Source organism: Sorex araneus, chromosome 5 (assembly GCF_027595985.1).
Source record: "Sorex araneus isolate mSorAra2 chromosome 5, mSorAra2.pri, whole genome shotgun sequence".
Taxonomy (NCBI): Eukaryota; Metazoa; Chordata; class Mammalia; order Eulipotyphla; family Soricidae; genus Sorex; species Sorex araneus.
The window spans coordinates 134,974,757-134,991,516 of NC_073306.1; the positions used below are offsets into that span (position 1 = coordinate 134,974,757).

General features: G+C 63.7%; 1 protein-coding gene across 3 annotated transcripts in view; it reads right to left on the reverse strand.

Moving 5' to 3' along the window:
* Positions 1 to 481: 481 nt before the first annotated feature.
* Positions 482 to 16,760, reverse strand: part of ZNF217 (zinc finger protein 217) — a 33,876-nt gene continuing 17,597 nt past the window's right edge. For all 3 annotated transcript variants that reach the window (XM_055140903.1, XM_055140905.1, XM_055140904.1), the window contains 5 exons: positions 7,494 to 9,141; positions 5,622 to 5,738; positions 4,086 to 5,450; positions 3,553 to 3,684; positions 482 to 2,419 (listed from right to left, as the gene is read on the reverse strand). In XM_055140903.1, the coding sequence (XP_054996878.1) occupies positions 3,575 to 3,684; positions 4,086 to 5,450; positions 5,622 to 5,738; positions 7,494 to 8,871 (2,970 nt within the window). In that variant the 5' untranslated portion in view covers positions 8,872 to 9,141 and the 3' untranslated portion in view covers positions 482 to 2,419; positions 3,553 to 3,574. The remainder of the gene's footprint in view (positions 2,420 to 3,552; positions 3,685 to 4,085; positions 5,451 to 5,621; positions 5,739 to 7,493; positions 9,142 to 16,760) is intronic.

A 16,760-nucleotide genomic window follows, 5' to 3' on the forward strand; every position in this document is an offset into this window, starting at 1 on the left:
ACACGGATGCATGCGTGTGTACTAAACAGCACACATGCATGCACGTGTTCAATCATGGTCTGTGCAGATTCCTACGTGCAAACATGGTTCACGTGTGCAAATGTGGTTCACTTATGTGTGTGCATGAGCGCAAACATGGTCCGTGTGTGTACAAACATCATGGTTTATGTGTGCACGCCTGGTGCGCAAATATGCCGTGTGCGCGAAGGTCACGGTGCATGCATGTGCACATAAGCATGCCTGACCCCTCCCCTCTGTTCGGACCCTGAGCACCCATTGCTGAGCACATCCGGGGACCCGAGCCAAGCTGGCTGTGGTCTCCCTGGGCCGGGGTGTAGGCAGACACCCCAGGCGCTGAGCGGGTCCTGGGGCAGGTCGCTGTGGGGACACACCAGTGGGGTGGGCGGAGGGGGCCTTCCCGAGTCTCCAGACTCAGAAGGAGAGCACGCGGAGAATTAAAGACCAGAACCCGATATTGCAAAACACCAAATCTATATTTACATCCATGTAAAATAACATAACTTTAAGCTGAAATATATCATAAATAAAAACAAGTAATGTCTACTGTTTGACAACTTAAGTATCGACAATTAAAATAAATCAAACTGGAATGAAATAAATAAACAAAAAAAAAAATTCCAACGGATTGTACCTCTGTTGTACTGTTGTCTCAGGAAAGAAAACATAAAAACCAGTAGTATCCCAATAGTTAATACTGATGGACAAAAAAATATTGTTGTGGGAGTACGAGGGCTGTTGAAAGAAAGACAAAAGTTTTTTTTAAAAGAGACTTTTCTGGATTCAGAAATGTGGTCAGAAGGGAAAATAATCTGCAAGCCCCCAGCCCCAACTTCAGCGTAACACAAAACTGGCTTGTTTTCAAATAGATTTGGTGATTTTTTTTTTCTTTAAATACAGGTTTAAATTTCAGCCCTCTTATCATCACGTATCCCCGTTTAAGATATACAAGAGTCACAGCCAACTCCGTAACACTCATCAGATTCAGCAAAAGATCAGGTCAATCATCCTGCACATGTGTTAATCTTCAAAAAATAGGCTATAAAAGTGCAAAAACTATGAAAACAAAAAAACTCTAGATTATGTACATATGGCTCAGCTTGTGAACAGGAAAGCAGGTCGATAGTGTGAAGTTTCCTGATACAAAGCACTTGGCTGCGCTGCTGGCAGACACCTCTCGGACCCGGGCTGACACCCAGACTCGGCTCAAGTACCTTCGGGCTGCGTCCCATGGGGGCGGGGGGGGGAGGAGTTGGGACCCCGGCCGGGCGCCCGCGAGGCCAGAGCAGCACGCAGTGCAAATCTTCTCCCGGAAACGGTTTTCCTAACAAAGCGCTGGGCGGCGCCAGCCAGGTGCAGGGGACACTCTCAAAGGCCAGGACTCGGCCACCAACCACCGGGGCGGCAGCTGGAGACAAGGCCACTCACCCTCGCCGCCAATGTCCCAGCCAGCTTCGAGACCAGCCTCGAACCTGGGACGGCATCCACAGAGGCCGGGCCCCGACCTCGGCCAGGGGGGCGGCCTGGGGGCCTGGCGCGGGGCAGACCCTTTCCGGGCTGTCAGGCACGTGTTTGGTTCCACATGTGCAGTGGCTCGGGGCAGCCCCCAACACTGACAAATTCCCAGAGGAGGAGGAGGAAGAAAAAAATAAAATAAAATAAAATAAAATAAAATAAAATGATTACTTGGGTAGAAAAGCAAATGGAAGGACTCCTGAGGCCCGCAGGGACGCGGGACACATGCGTGACAGACAGATGCCACCAAGGCCGCCCCGGGCAGGACGGAAGGGCCGGCCTCCATCGCTCGGGACCCCCCTTCCTTCCCTGGGTGGACGGGGGGGGCCACGGCGCACGCAAGGACCCTGTGCAGACAACAGACTGACGAGGATTTGACATCATACAAGTCATTTTCTTTCCCCCTTAAAAACATACATTTTTAAATGAAAGGGCACCACGGAAACCGCCCAGGGCCGAGCGGGTTAAGAGAACAGAGAGGACACAGAGTCCAGGGGCGGGCTGACGGCTTAAGGTTATTTACAGTTTTTTACCTGAGGTGCGTTATAGACTTTCTCCCCTCCCCCCCCGCCCCGCCCCCGAGAGTTCAGCAGCGCTCAAGTATGCTCAAGAACTTATTTGGTCTCTTCTTTTTAAAAAAAAAAAAAAAACACAAAGTATTATTCAGGGACAAAATAGAGATTTCGGGTCTCCGTCTGGCACAAACCGACCGTCCGACTTGCGTCTTTATTGCCCTTGGCACCCCGGGGCCCGCAGCACTCAGGACTGTAGTGTTCCCGCCTTCTCCGCGCTGCCCGGCCGCTCACAGCTTGTGTCAGTAGCTTCGCCGCTGCTCCCGCGGGGGCCGGGCTGGGACTGCAGGAGCGCACGCTTCCGGCCGCGACACCTGCGGGGACAAGCCCCCGTGAGCCACAGCCGGCCCTGGACGGGCCAGGCTCGGTCCCCGGCACCCCACGGGGTCCCCTCCCCCCAAGCAATGCCAGGGGTAGTGGCCTCAAAACACAAATGGCTTCAAAACACAAAAGGCTTCAAAACACAAAAGGCTTGGGGCTGGAGTGATAGCACAGCGGGGAGGGCGTTTGCCTTGCACCCGGCCGACCCGGGTTCAATTCCCAGCATCCCATATGGTCCCCCTGCACTGCCAGGAGTAATTCCTGAGTGCAGAGCCAGGAGTGAGCCCTGTGCATCGTCGGGTGTGACCCAAAAAAACAAAAAGAAAAAAAACACAAAAGGCTCAAAAGTGAAGGTGAAGGAGCCTCGACACGCAAAAGTAACGGTGACTTCTTACTGCTCTCAGCTCTGTGCTCAGAGGGTCAATCCCCATGGGGCTCAGGGGGCCGGCCAGGGCCAGGGATCAGAGCCGGGCTGTCTTGAGGCCTGGAGCGTTAAGACAGCACTGCGGGGAGGGCGTCTGCCTTGCATGTGGCCAACCTGGGTTCGATCCCCGGCATCCCACAGGGTCCCCCGAGCACTGCCAGGAGTGAGTCCTGAGCCCAGAGCCAGGAGTAACCCCTGAGCATCGCCAGGTGTGACTCAAAAGAAAAAAAAAAAAAAAAAGAAAAAGAAAACCCCCCAGGACATCTCTGGACCCCTCAGCTCCGGAGACTCACCAGAGCGGGTTGTTCCCTGGGGGGGGGGGCCCAAACCCACTCAGCCTCGGGGTAGCCTGGGGGCCCAGAGCCGTGGGACCCCGCGCACGGCTGTCTCCCTCGGGCTCGCACTCGCTGGGAGGGCCGAGTGTGGGCGGGGCGGCAGTGCCCACAGCCCGCCCACCGGCCTGACCGTCAAGCACCTGGGCCGAGGGGCCCCACCCCACCCCCGTGAGGGGCCAAGGCCACCCCGCCCCGGCCCTGTCCAGCGCCCACACCAGCGCCCACCCCGAGCACGCGGGGAAGCGCTGACCGGCAGACTCTTCGCGTGGGCTCCCGCTGGCAGTGCCCGGAGCCCAGTGCGCCCGGCGCTGCCCCTGGACCTGCCCCGAGCCCAGGGGACCCGGCCCCCCCCCCCCCTCGCGCTCACCTCGGTCACCCCGCAGCAGAAATCAAGTCTTCTTGTCGTTGGGCCGGAAATGCGGGCTCCCCAGGAAGCTCTCATAGCCCCGCTTCTGCAGGACGCTGCCCGACAGGTGCTGGTAGGACACCGGCCGCTTCCCTGGGGGGGACGGGGAGGACACTCAGAGACACCCGGGAACGGAGCGGCGGCGACCCCCGCTCAAACACACACCTGGCCCGGCCCTGACGAGGGGGCACCCAGGGAACCTGGGAGCACTGTCCCAGGAGTCCCCCTCCCAGGGACACCCACAGTGGGGCAGAGCCACAGCCTTACATGTAGGCGGGCGTCCCCGCACCCAGCCTGGCCCTACGAGCGCTGACCAGCAGCTGTGGCCGCCCGGAGCCCAGGACGCCCGGTGCTGTCCACCCCCAGAGTTCAGACTGCGCCCCCCTCTCCCCACCCATCAAGGGGGACAGGAAGTGGCCGGCACCCCCGCGCGCCACCCCCCAGGACAGGGGTCCCTCCCGCCCAGCACCCCCGCGCAGGGCCCAGGCGCCTACCTTCGAGCCGGGGCCCGGCCGCAGCAGCGCCCCCGGCAGGCCCGCAGGGGTAGGGTGGCGCGGGGCCCCGGTAGGGCTTCTGGCCGCCCAGCAGCCCCGAGGGCTCGGCCTCCGCGGGGCCCAGGAACCGGGCCTTGGCGGGCAGCACGGCCGCGGGCGGGCACACGCACTCCGGGGGCAGCAGCGCGGGCACGCCGCGCACCACATGGTACTTGGGGAGGGGGCCGAAGCCGCGGCGGTAGCCGGGGTCCCCCTCGGGGGGCCCCGCGCCGGCCTTGACCCGCTTGGGCAGGGACTCGCCCAAGTCCGCGGCGCGGGCGCCGTAGTAGTCTCTGCTGGCCGCGTACTCGGGGAAGCCGTTGGCGAGGGGCGGCGGGGCGGGGCCGGGCGCCCGGGGCTTGGCGTCGGGCCGTCGGGCCTTCTCGGCGGCCGCGGGGGCGCCGGCCTTGGCGAAGGCGTCGGTGGGCGGCTGGCGGCCGGGCGGGGGCCGCGGGGCCTTCAGGTTACTGGGTGCTAAAGTGCTGGGGTCGGCCCCCGCGGCGGGGGGCGGCGCCTTGCCGGGCCCCGGGGCGCCTGGGGGCCGGGCCTTGGGCGGCGCGGCGGCCGGGGCGGGCTTGGGCCGGGGCCGCGGCAGGGGCAGGGGCGGCACGTCGCGGCCCAGCAGGGCGGGCGGGCAGCCCGTGCGCCGGCTGCGGAGCTGCGCCTTGCCGCGGCAGTGCCGGTGCACGTCGGGGTTGTACTTGTGCTCCAGCCGCTGGTGCATCATCAGGACCTCGGGGTAGAAGGTCTTGAAGGTGCAGAAGGGGCAGGTGATGGAGGGGACGAGGCTGCGGCTCGGGGACAGCGCCGGGAGGCTGTGCAGGGCGCCCAGCGACAGGTTCAGCGGCCGCTCCTGGCCGTCGGCCCCCCGCCGCGGACCCCCGCTGCCGCTGCCCGTGGGCTCGCTCCTGCAGGCCAGGCGGGGGAGCTGGGGGTCCGCGGGGGGCCGCCCCTTCTCCGGAGCCTCTTCCAGGGCGGCGTGGCTCGGGGGATCCTGAGAATCTTGTTGGGCAGCGCCGCCCAGAACGTTCTGGAAGGCGGAGGCGGCCGCCCCGGCCCCCCGGGGCTGCTTGGCAGGCGGGCCGCCCTTCCCGTCTTTGGCACCGTCACAGAAGCGTTTCAGGGTCTTGGGGTGGGCGCCGGCACTGCTGCCGTCATCGGAGGCCAGCACAGCCGCGGCCTCGGCCTCGGGGGGCTTCGGCTCGGCCCGGGCCTCGGCCGCGGGGTCCACGTGCTTGTCCTTGTGGTGACGCTCCAGGTGGTAGCGCAGGGACGTCTTCTGGGCCGCGGCGTAGTCGCAGAATTCACATTTGTACGGCTTCTCCCCTGCAAGGAGCAAGGACGGGAGTCAGGGCCGGGCGAGGGCCGGCAGGGACCCCCCGCGGGCTGGGGGCGGGGTCCCGGGGCCGAGGCGGGCGCTGGGGGGGGGCCGCGTCCCCCCTCCGGCGGAGTGACCGAGACATGCTTCCTGCCCCCCGCGGCGGCGAGGGTCCTTACCTGTGTGTGTTCTGAGATGAATATTGAGGTAATAATTTGAACGGAAAAACTTTCCACAATAACTACATTCTCTGGAGGATGTAAGATGCTTTATTTTCCCTCCATCATCATTTTTATCTTAAAGCAGAAACAAAAATAGGTCAGAAGGCGGGTCAGGGGTCAGGAGCCAGCACCTCACCCCTAGGCTGCGTCCGGGGGGCCCTCCCCCGCCGGGCCCTGACCCATGGGGCCCTGACCAGGTTAGGGTGTGGTGGGAGGGGGGGAGGGGCGGGAAGGCGGCCGTCCACGGAGACGCCTGGGCAGGAAGGGGCAGCTTCCTGGGTGGACGGGCCACCCCGAGCCCAGCCAGGCTGGAGAGCTGCAATCCGGCCAGTGGCCACTGGGGGGCAGCAAGCACAGCCTCATCTGGGCAGGAAACGCGGGCGGGGCTGGGCTAACGTGGGTCAGCGTTTTTGCAAAGTTGGGGAAAAGCAGGTTGAGCTCGGGCCGTGGGCACCAAGCCTTCACCCGCACAAGGTGGAAGGAAACCAGAAGGCCAGGGGCCACCCTCGGAGCTGGCGTGTTTGCAGCTGCGGGTCTGGGGGCAAGAGGCCCAGGTGACCCCTCGGGCTGGGCCCAGGACACACACTGCCCCCGAGATGGGCCCCCGAAGGCGCCGGGCTCCAGGGCTCTGCGGAAGGCGGTGCCCTGACGGGGGCAGGAGACCCCGGGACCAGCTGAGGCGACGAGTGGGCGTGAGTGTGCGACTGCGTCTGTCTGTCCCCAGCTGAACGCCCATGTACGTCCATCTGCCTGCCTGCCTGCCTGCCGTGTCCTACCCCGTCCACCTCTGCGTCAGGACCTCAGGGCCGCGCACCCCCGGGTCAGGGGACGCCCTCGCTGTGGCCCTGCTCCTCTGGCGGTGCCCCTTTCCCGTCTCCCAGTCACCAGCTGCGGCCCCGGGCCCTGGGCAGGGGCTGTGTCGGGGTCACAGAACAGCGCCGGTGCTGGCACTCCCAGCCCAGCCCGTTTCCCACCCGTCCTCCTGCCCACACCACCCCCTGGCCACTTGGTGTCTCCCGGGACCCAGGCCCCAACTCAGCACAGACCCGCCCGGGGCCCAAGCCAGCTTCCCTCTGGGGCCATCCCGGGAACCCGCCCCTCCGAGCAGTTCACATCAGGGGAAAGCGCCCGAGTGCGCTCTGCGGGGCACAGGCCTCGCGCCCCTCACGTGCCCACCTGTCCTGCCCGCTCTCAGAGGGCTGAAACAGACGCCCGCGGGGCAGGGGGCGGGGGAGGGCCTGAAGCCGAGGCCAAAGTTTCCGCTGCCCTCAGGAGGCCGACCCTCAGCCCCGCGACGTGCCGGGCTGCGGCTCAGAAGGACAAACGAACGGACAGACTGGCGGGCACCCCAGGGCCGGTCGCTAGGGAGGGGACCTGATGCCCACGAGCTGGAACTGCCGGCAAGAACAGCTGCAGGCCCTGGCGGCCAGCAGAGACCAGGGTCAGCCCCGGCTCCAACCCCGCTGGGGTCTGGGGGGAGGGGGCGTCTGGGAGCTGGGAGGGGCTGGGGGGGGACCTCGCAGGCCCCATGGGGACCCCCCTAAGGGAAGGCCCCTCGCTCCCCACGCCCGGTGGGACTGCCCACAAGGAGCCCAGACGGGACCCCCGGTCCGGGCTGTGCTAGTGAGTCCTCCCGGGGGAATGGGAGACAGCATCCTCGGGGGCCCAGCCGTGGCGGGACGGACATTGGGACGGACATCGGGACAGACATCGGGACAGACATCAGGACAGTCATCAGGACAGACATCAGGACAGACATCAGGACAGACATCAGGACAGACATCAGGACAGACATCAGGACAGACATCAGGACGGCGGGGGTCCGCTTACCCAGGTGGAGCCCCTCAGGAAGCCCGTCCTCGGAGCCGTCCTCGGAGCCGCCCTCCCGGTCCAGACCGGCCTCGTCCAGCGCGGCGGGCAGCTCGGGCGAGCCGGTGCGGCGCTGCCGGCCGTCGGCGGCCGGGGTGGGGGAGTCGGCGTCGGGCCGCCGCTCCTTCTTGTGCACGCGCGAGTGCAGCACCAGCTGGTGGTAGGTGCGGAAGGCCTTGCCGCACTCGGCGCAGTGCGTGGGCTTCTCCTTGCCGCCCGGCAGCCTGGCGTCGGGCTCGGGGCCCTCGCCGCGGCCCTTCTCCTTCTCGGCCAGCCCGGGGCCGGCGTTGGCGGCGTTGGCAGCGGTGCCGCGCCCGCCCTTGGCCTTGGCGTCGGGGCCCCGGCCGGCGGCCCAGATCTCCCCCAGCTCCTCCTTCTCCGAGCACGAGTCGTCGTTGTCCGTGCTGCCCTCCTGGCCGGGCTGCTCCTTCACCTCCCGGCACACGGCCACCTTGCCCTTGGTGGCCAGCTGCCAGGCCTGGTAGGTGGTGAAGGGGTCCAGCTGCGGGATCCAGCGGGCGGGCGGCCGGCCGGGCTCGGGGGCCGGCTGCGGCCGCAGGCTGAGGAACTGCAGGAACTCGGGGGCGGGCGGGTCCTGGGGCCGGTGGGGGGAGGCAGGGCTGGAGGCGGGGCCAGAGGCGGAGGCGGGGCCGGGGCCAGAGGCGGGGGCCGCGGGCCCCTCTTTGGTGTGCATCTTGCGGTGCTCCATGAGGCTCTCCTTGCCGGGGAAGAGGAAGCCGCAGACCATGCAGATCTTGTAGGGGGACGTGGCGGGGGCAGCGGCGGCAGCCGCGGGCTCCTGGACCACCTCGTTGATGGTGGCCGGGCTGTCCAGGCCCGCCTGCAGCCGCCCGCGGGCGCCCGCCTTGCCCGTGTGCGTGCGCATGTGGTTCTTGAGGAACCAGGGCTCCTTGAAGCGCCGGCCGCACACGTGGCAGCCGTAGGTGAAGGAGTCCTTGTGCTGCTTCATGTGCGTCTCCACGTCCAGCGCCGCGCAGAAGGCCTGGCCGCACACCTCGCAGCTGGGCCCCTCGGGCTCGGGGGCGCCGGGCCGCGCGGGCCGCCGGTCCAGGGGACTGAGGTACTGGGCCTCGACGCGCAGCACGGCGGGCTCGCACACCGTGGGCCGGTGCTGCAGCAGCACGTGCTGGTTGAGCCCATCAGCGTGCGCGAAGCTCTGGCTGCAGAACATGCAGTCCAGGGGCAGCTGCGCCTCGGGCCGCTCCGGCCCCGCGCGGAAGGGCGCCAGCGGCGGCCCCTTGATGGACACGGCGTCCTCCGTCTCGGCGCCCAGCACCTCGGGCCCGTCCAGGTACACCAGCAGGGACTGGGTGGGCATGGTGGGGGCTCGGGGCTCAGGAGGCAGGAGCGACGGTCGGGGTGGGGCGGGTCGGGTGGGGCCCCAGGGAGCCGCGTCCACGGAGCTCCGCAGGACAGACCTCCGCGGGGGTCTCCCGAGAGGCCGAAGGAGACACCCCCCGGCCTGCCTCCGCCGGGCGCTGGGACTCAAGGGCGAGGCGGCACAGCCTTAGTTCTCCCGGTCGCCATGGAGGCCTGGGCCCAGCAGCACGTCAGCTCCAGCGACCTGCAGTCAAGGGGTGTCCACGCCCTGGGGGGGGGAAACGAGAGAGACGCGTCAGCTGCAGGCGGGGGACACCGGCCCAGAGCCTGCCTGGAGCGCCGGGGTCCACGGGGCCACGTAGCGGCTGGGACAGACGCAAGGGGTGTGCGTGCCACACAGCCCGTCCATCCCCACACGCCGCAGCCCTGACCCCACCTGACCCCCGTCTCCGTCACCTGCGTCATGACCCGTTAAGAAGCCCAGAGAGGGGCTGGAGCGATAGCACAGCAGGGAGGGTGTTTGCCTTGCACGCGGCCGACCCGGGTTCGATTCCCAGCATCCCATAGGGTCCCCCGAGCACCGCCAGGAGTGATTCCCGAGCACAAAACCAGGAGTAACCCCTGTGCATCACCAGGTGTGACCCAAAAAGCAAGAAAACAAAAAAAAGAAGCCCAGCGAGACAGCCAAGAAGGCCGATCTCCGACGCCAAGCAGTTCTGCGCGGAAGCACCGTGTCGGGCCGAGTGCGCTGTGCCGGCCACAGAGAGGCCGCCTGCGTGCAGCTACGGACACACGTCCCCGAGCCTCAGCTGGCGACGGAGCCAGGGAGGGCTCCCGAGGGCTCCCTCCTCTGCCCACACGGCCAGGCCCAGAGCAGACCCGCGCCAATGCCTGGTTTAGACACACAGCCCCAACCCCGCGCGCAGTCCGAGCACTTCTGAGAGCCCACCGGCAACCAGGCCCCGGTGCGCACCAGCTCAGTGAGCAACAGGCCCCTCAACCCCGCACACTGGGCATCCCCGCCCCTCCCAAGCCAAGGTCCTGCCTGCGAGGGATGGCCACGGGCAAGCATGAGCCTCTAGGGACCCTCGCCAGCCTCCATCCTGCCAAGGAAACAGAAAAAGGCGCCTCCTAACCAGCGGCACCTGGGTTCTATCTCCAAGTCTTCCTCTGCGCGCGCACACACACACACACACACACACACACACACACACACACACACAGGCTGGTGGTGGTGGGGGGGGTGAGAGTTCCCAAGGGCCAGGCCAGGCCGGGGGGTCAGCTACACTAGCGGGGACAGGACCGCCATCCAGGTTCCCAAGTGGTCTTTGACTAATTCAACAAACACAAGCTGCTGGCCCGGGTCCCGGGGACCCTGGGACTGCAGAGACGCGGCACGGATTGGAGCCGGCAGTTACCAAACACAACCAGCCATGGCCTCCCTGGCTGAATAACGGAGCACGGACGCCGGGTCCACAGAGCCGCCCGAGCCCAGACGTGCCTGGCCAGGAGGTTCCCCTTCTGGGCCCAAGCAGCCGCTCAGGTGGCGAGAGCAGTGCTCAGCCTCCTCGTCAGCCCCCAGCTGCTTCTCGGCCCGGGAGTCTGACGTCTCAGTGAGTTTCTGCGTCGGGGAAGAGTGTCCGTAGAAAGTGGCTGACGCGGGGGGCCAGGGGGGTAGCACAGCGGGGAGGGCATTTGCCTCGCACACAGCTGAACCGGGTTCGATTCCCAGCATCCCATAGGGTCCCCCGAGCACAGCCAGGAGTAATTTCTGAGATGCAGAGCCAGGAGTAACCCCTGTGCATCGCCGGGTGTGACCCAAAAGGCAAAAAGAGAAAGAGAGAAGCGGTTCCCCTGTAGGAAAGTGTCTTTTCTACTGATACTCTCGCCTCAGAGGCCAGGGGCGCCCCCTGCTGGACGGCCCCGCTAGGGTAAGCGCAGGCTGAGTGGCATCACGCTGTGGGGGGGGGGGGGACAGGACCGACCCGCAGGCCTGTGCGTCTCCAGGACGCAGTGTCAGGGCGGATCCTGGGGGTCACTGTGCCCAGCTGGACTCGGCGACGCTCACTGCTGCCGGCAGAGACAGTGCCTGGCTCCTAAGCTACGGGCAGCAGCCCCCCCATGAGGATTCCGGCAGGCCCCCCCAAGCCAAGGGCTTCGCTTCATTCTCCTCTCCGGGGCACCTGCTGGGAAGGAGTCACGGGGGGCAAAGTGCCCTGGTCAGCTCCGGGAGGTCCGGCCCCCACAGGGTAAACTGAGGCGCAGGGCCAGGCCCACCAGCTGCCCGCTGGTAGTCCATCCCACCTCACTGTCCACCCCGACTTCTCCGCGGTCCCCTACATCTCCTCGCCATCCTCGGCAACCTCAGGGCTGCCCAAGCTGAAAACCAAACCACGTTTCAGCACACCATGAAGCCGCCGGCACACGCCTGCACCACATGACTCCACGTCTGCCCCGCACCGACCCACCGAACCCGGCCCCGCCGGGCAGGTGGAGAAATCCCAGCGCGAAGGCACTGCCTGACTGGCAGTGTAGACAGAACAACCCTTCCTGGAAACCACAGGTCAGGACCAACATCACCCCCACCGACCAGCTGGGCAAAAGGGAAAAAAAATAAATAATCAAGAACCCTTCAGAGGGGCTGGAGAGATAGCACAGCGGGGAGGGCGTTTGCCTTGCACGCGGCCGACCCGGGTTCAAATCCCAGCATCCCATATGGTCCCCTGAGCACGGCCAGGGGTAATTCCTGAGTGCAGAGCCAGGAGTAACCCCTGTGCATCGCCGGGTGTGACCCAAAAAGAAAAAAAAAAAAAAGAACCCTTCAGAGTAATTGAAAGGACAGGAGAAGTGACACCTCAACTGGGGTCAGCGACACGTCACGGTTCCGATCCAGCCAAGGATGTGCACGCGCACACACAGCGTTCTAGAACCTTCTGCCTTCTCCCTGGCACTGCTGGCCAAGCCACGGTGGGGGGGCGGAGGAAGGGAGGGGGACAGGCACTAGGCCCGACATTCCAAAGGCCAGATCTATCAGCTCGGCGTATCGGTGCATCGAAACACACCGTTCAAGCTTAGTAAGTGATTCAATTAAAGTTCAATTGAATCTCAGTGATTCAATTAAAAACAAAAACAAAAACCACCATTGAGGGGCCTGAGCACAGTACAGGGGCGGGCACTTGCCCCCAACCCAGGCTTGGTCCACAAACGGCCCCTCAATCCCCGAGAGAAGGGGGCCCTGAGCACAGAGCCAGGAGTGGGCCCTGAGCACCACCGGGCGTAGCCCCCAACCCTGCAAAAAAATAATAATAAAAGGAAAACTGCTCGGGGCCAGAGAGGGGACCGTGGGAAGGACGGGCCTGCCCGAGTGCCCGTCCTCGCACCCGTCCGTAAAGGTCAGTGGGGAGTGACCCCTGAGCACCGAGCAAGGAGGAAGCCCTGAGAGGTGCCAGGTGTGGCTCCCCACACCCCCTCCCAAAATGGAAATAAAATGTCTGACCTCACTCCAGGCCGGGGCAGCACTTGACCTTGAGAAACGTGCCCAAGCCCAGAGGCGTGACTCAGTGAAAACTGTCCAGTGGACAGCACCTCAAAAACTTTTCTGAACTTAGCAAAACATAATGGGGGGCGGGGGGGCGGGAGGGGGAAGACCCCCTGCCTGTCGCTGAGCCCCAGATGCAGGGGGCGGGGGGGGGGGGGTCCACACCTTGCCCTGTCCTAAGGCGCTGTGCGTTCTGCAGATTCTGTGCCTGGTCCACAGACAGCTTCGGGGGAGCCAAGCACCGGCTCAGGCCCAGCCCGTGGGTGGGGGGGACTGGCTCCCCCACCCCACCCCAGGCCCAGCAGGGGCCCACCCAGCCCGCTCCAGCTCTGGGGGTGGGGCTCGCGCTGACTGCACAGCCACTTCTGCACAGCCCTCAACACACACACACACACGCACACACACACCCCTTCAACCTACAGACGGGCCCCAGCTCAGGGACTCTGTACAGCCCTCAACACACACACACACACACACACACACACACACACACACACCCCAACTCAGGGACTCTGTACAGCCCTCAACACACACACACACACACACACACCCCAACCTACAGACAGGCCCCAGCTCAGGGACTCTGTACAGCCCTCAACACACACACACACACACACACACACACACACACACACACACACACACACCCCCCAACCTACAGACGGGCCCCAGCTCAGGGATTCCAAAGCCCCCATACAAGGACCCACATAAACAAAGGCTGGCCCCCAGGTGTCCCCTGGGCTGCCCCCTGCCCGTCAGCCTTCACTCGCCCCCAAACCCCGGCCAGCCAACAGTTTCCCTCCTGCAATGCACACGGGACCGTCCCCCTCACCCCATCCATCAGACTGGCCAGAACAGCTTCACGGTGCAGACCTACACTCAAGCCAAACCTGTGACAAACCCAGCACCGAGAGCTCAAGGAAATCAGCAAGGTCACACGGTCACGGTCACACTCTCACACTCTCTCTCTCTCTCACAGACACACACACACCTCTCTCTCTCTCACACCCACACACCCGTAGCCCTGCGTGGCCGGCTCAGCCTCCTCACAGCCCTGGAGATGGGCCTGAAGAGTCAAGGCAAAGAGGAAGATGAAAACACTCCAAGTTCAAGTTCCCCGCTGACATCAGATAGAGCCAGCAACTGCGGAGGTCTGGGGGGTGCGGGGGGGGGAACCCCGGCAGAGCCACTTTCCGGAACCTGCACCTAAGTGCCCAGTGTCCAACAGGTTTGGGCCCCGAGTAATCAATAAACACAGCAGTAGCATACTGAACAGTTAACCGCCCTAACTGGAGGCTGCCCACTGCATTCCAAATCACCCGAGTCAACAGGATAATCTTCATGTGAACTACACGTCCGTTTTAGTTTCAGTCTTGCCCATGTTTCAACTGCCACAGATCTGTGAGCTGGCTTTCAAAAATCCCATCTTAAATAAGGTTGGGGGGGTTGGGGGGTGGGAACTAATGGGGAAAAGGAAAGGGAGGGCAACTTTTACTTTTTTGCTTTTTTTTTGAGGGGTCATACCCGGCGATGCACAGGGGTTACTCCTGGCTCTGCACTCAGGAATTACTCCTGGCGGTGCTCGAGGGACCCTATGGGATGCTGGGAATTGAACCCAGGTCGGCCACGTGCAAGGCAAATGCCCTCCCCGCTGTGCTATCGCTCCAGCCCCGGGAAAAAAATTTTTTTAATTAAACAAGATTAAGTCAGGCTTACTCCGTTCTCAATTACGACTCCCTGATTCTTCCTTAAATAGTTTCAACAGGTTTTCAACAGAATGTGCAGCAGAGATTCCGGCGAGCAGAGACTAAGGAAAACCGTTCTACCCTCACCTGGCCGGATGAGCCACACTCTACAGAGAAAAGGCCACAGAAAACACACACACGGAGAGAATCACCACCACCTCGGCCTGCCCGAGCCCCTTGCGCAAGGCCAAGTGTCGCCGACCTAAACCCGATTACACACAAAGGGAGTGAAGGTGCCTACCCGCGCCCTCTTCCTGGGACCCGCGTTTGAGTATTCCTTGGGGGGGTCCAGCTCGAGAGAGCTGTGGGTTCTGCTCCGCCACCACCTGTTTGCTTTCAAGATTTGGGGGGAGCCGCGTGTCTGTGTGTGTTTGGGGGGGGTCCTCCTTTGAACCGGCAGGGCACACATGATCTCCACTGTCAACACCGGGCACACCGGGCAACACACTGGGGCCCTCATTTTAGTTCTCAACTTGGAACATAAAATCACCAAACAGGTCCCAAACCTCCAGTAACTGATGCGGGGGGGGGGGGGCAGGGGGGCGGGAGGGGCAGGTTCAGAGGCGGGGTCCTCTACTGAGCGTTCCCAGCTGCAGGCGGAACCGCTGGCGGCAGGGGTTTCCCCGGCTTCTGAGCAGGGTGGGAGCCCAGCAAGGATCCAGCTCGCTCAGGGCGAGCAGAGCTGGGGAACGTTCCGGCCCGGCCCTTCCACTTCCTCCTCCAAGGCCGGGTACCTCCTCCTCCTCCTCCTCCTCCTCCTCCTCCTCCTCCTCCTCCTCCTCCTCCTCCTCCTCCCCGGGCTCCCAATCCTGCAGCCACTGGGCAAGGGGGTCCAAGGAGATCTGCCGTCACCTTGGGACAGACCCCAAAGACTCCAGACCGCCTCTTCCTTGCGAGCCCGGGTCGGAGAGAAATACTTACACGCCCCCCCTGCCCCCCCCCACCGTGGCCCGGCTCCAACGCCCCTCACCCAAAGCAAGCGGGGGCCACTTCCTGCCGCCTTCCGGGAGAATTCGTGCCTCCTCCCACGTGTGAGCGCCAACAAGCCACCACTCCTCCCACCCCCCCCCCCAAAAAAATCTGAAGATGGGGGCGAACAAATCAAGCCCCGCCAGCCCTGCTGGGTCGTACCTGCACGCAGGAACCGAGGCGGGCCTTGCTCCGAGCACTTCCTTCCACTGGGATGCCTTTGGCTCCCGGGAGCCGTGTGCTTGTAGTTTTAAGTTTTACTTTAAGGAGGCCTCGGGCGTGGACATCCCGCCGGCACCCTTCTCCTAGAAATCCCCTGGTTCTTCACCGACCCATCCACTTCACCCTTACAGCCAGGGGTTTCCACTCCTCCGGTAGAATCCCCCAGGAGCTGGAAGAGACACCGCCAGGGGCTGGATTCCTCAGCTTCCCCACCCACCCCCCAAATCAATTACTGAACCGCCCTGCTAGGGGATTAAGCTCAAGTAGGAACTTGGGAACGAGCCATCTCGGAAAGCCAGACCCGCAGCCCCAAGCCCAGAGCACACAGGTGTGTGTGTGTGTTTGTGTGTGTGTGTGTGTGTGTCCATCAAAACTCACCCCCTCCCTTTTTTTTTTTTGTCCTTAAGCAAAGGGCAACAAAGCTTCCTGGACAACGCCAGGCCTGACGGTTTAGGGTGTGCGAGTCGGATAAAGGGAGGCCCCCCACTTTTTAACGGGAGGGGGGGCGGCGGTGGCAGGCAGCATTCAAACGACCCAAACACTGACCCCCCCCCCCATGCACCAGGAAGGTGTTTGCCAGCACGGGGCGGAGGCCCTCACTTCGCCAAGGGAGCAAACAGCCCATCTTGGGGACCCCTGAGGCGCTAATCAAGAGTCCGGGCACTAGAGTGGCTCCGGAGTGGGGAGGGGGGGTGTCGAGCTGGGGCCAACACACGCCATCTCATGATAAATGTTGTTGAGACAGACAGTGATTAGCGTTTGTCTGCAGGGAGGGGCTGCGGGTGGGCGCGGGCTGCCAGGCCATTACATTCCTTAATTATTTCATCAGTTTCTAAGTGACTTGATGATTAAGTCTTATTTTCAGATTTCCTCTTTTTAAAAAGACCCGCTGGAGGGGTGTATGTGTGTGGGGGGGGGGGGCCGGGGTCCTGCCAGGGCCCGGGGGCCACCACCCAGCACGGGGCCCTATGATCCCCTTCAAAGCCAAGGATCCCCGGGGGAGAAACTTTGCTGACTTTCCTGGGGTAGAAGAGTGTGGGGGAGAAGGGACCTCATCCAAGTGCTTGTACTGGTTCCTTTTTTGCTACAGAAGAGGAGGAGGAAATAACCACTCTGCCCCCCCTCCCGGAAGACAGCCTAACTTCGCTCACCCGGAGTGATTTCAATAAACTGCAATTTTAAAAACAACCAAAAAGGAAAAACGTAAAAAAAAACCAAACCCAAAAACCCTGCAAAGGTCAAACTGCCAAGTGTCAGTGGGAAGGTGTCGCCGAGATAAAAGGGCCGAGAGAGAGGCCAGAGCTGCAGCCCGGGCCCGCCGCGGGCCCACTTCTCCCTCCGGGCCCGACACGCAACGCAACGCAGCCCAGGTGCTGCCGTCTACACCCGCGCAGGCTCCCCCCCCTCCCCCAC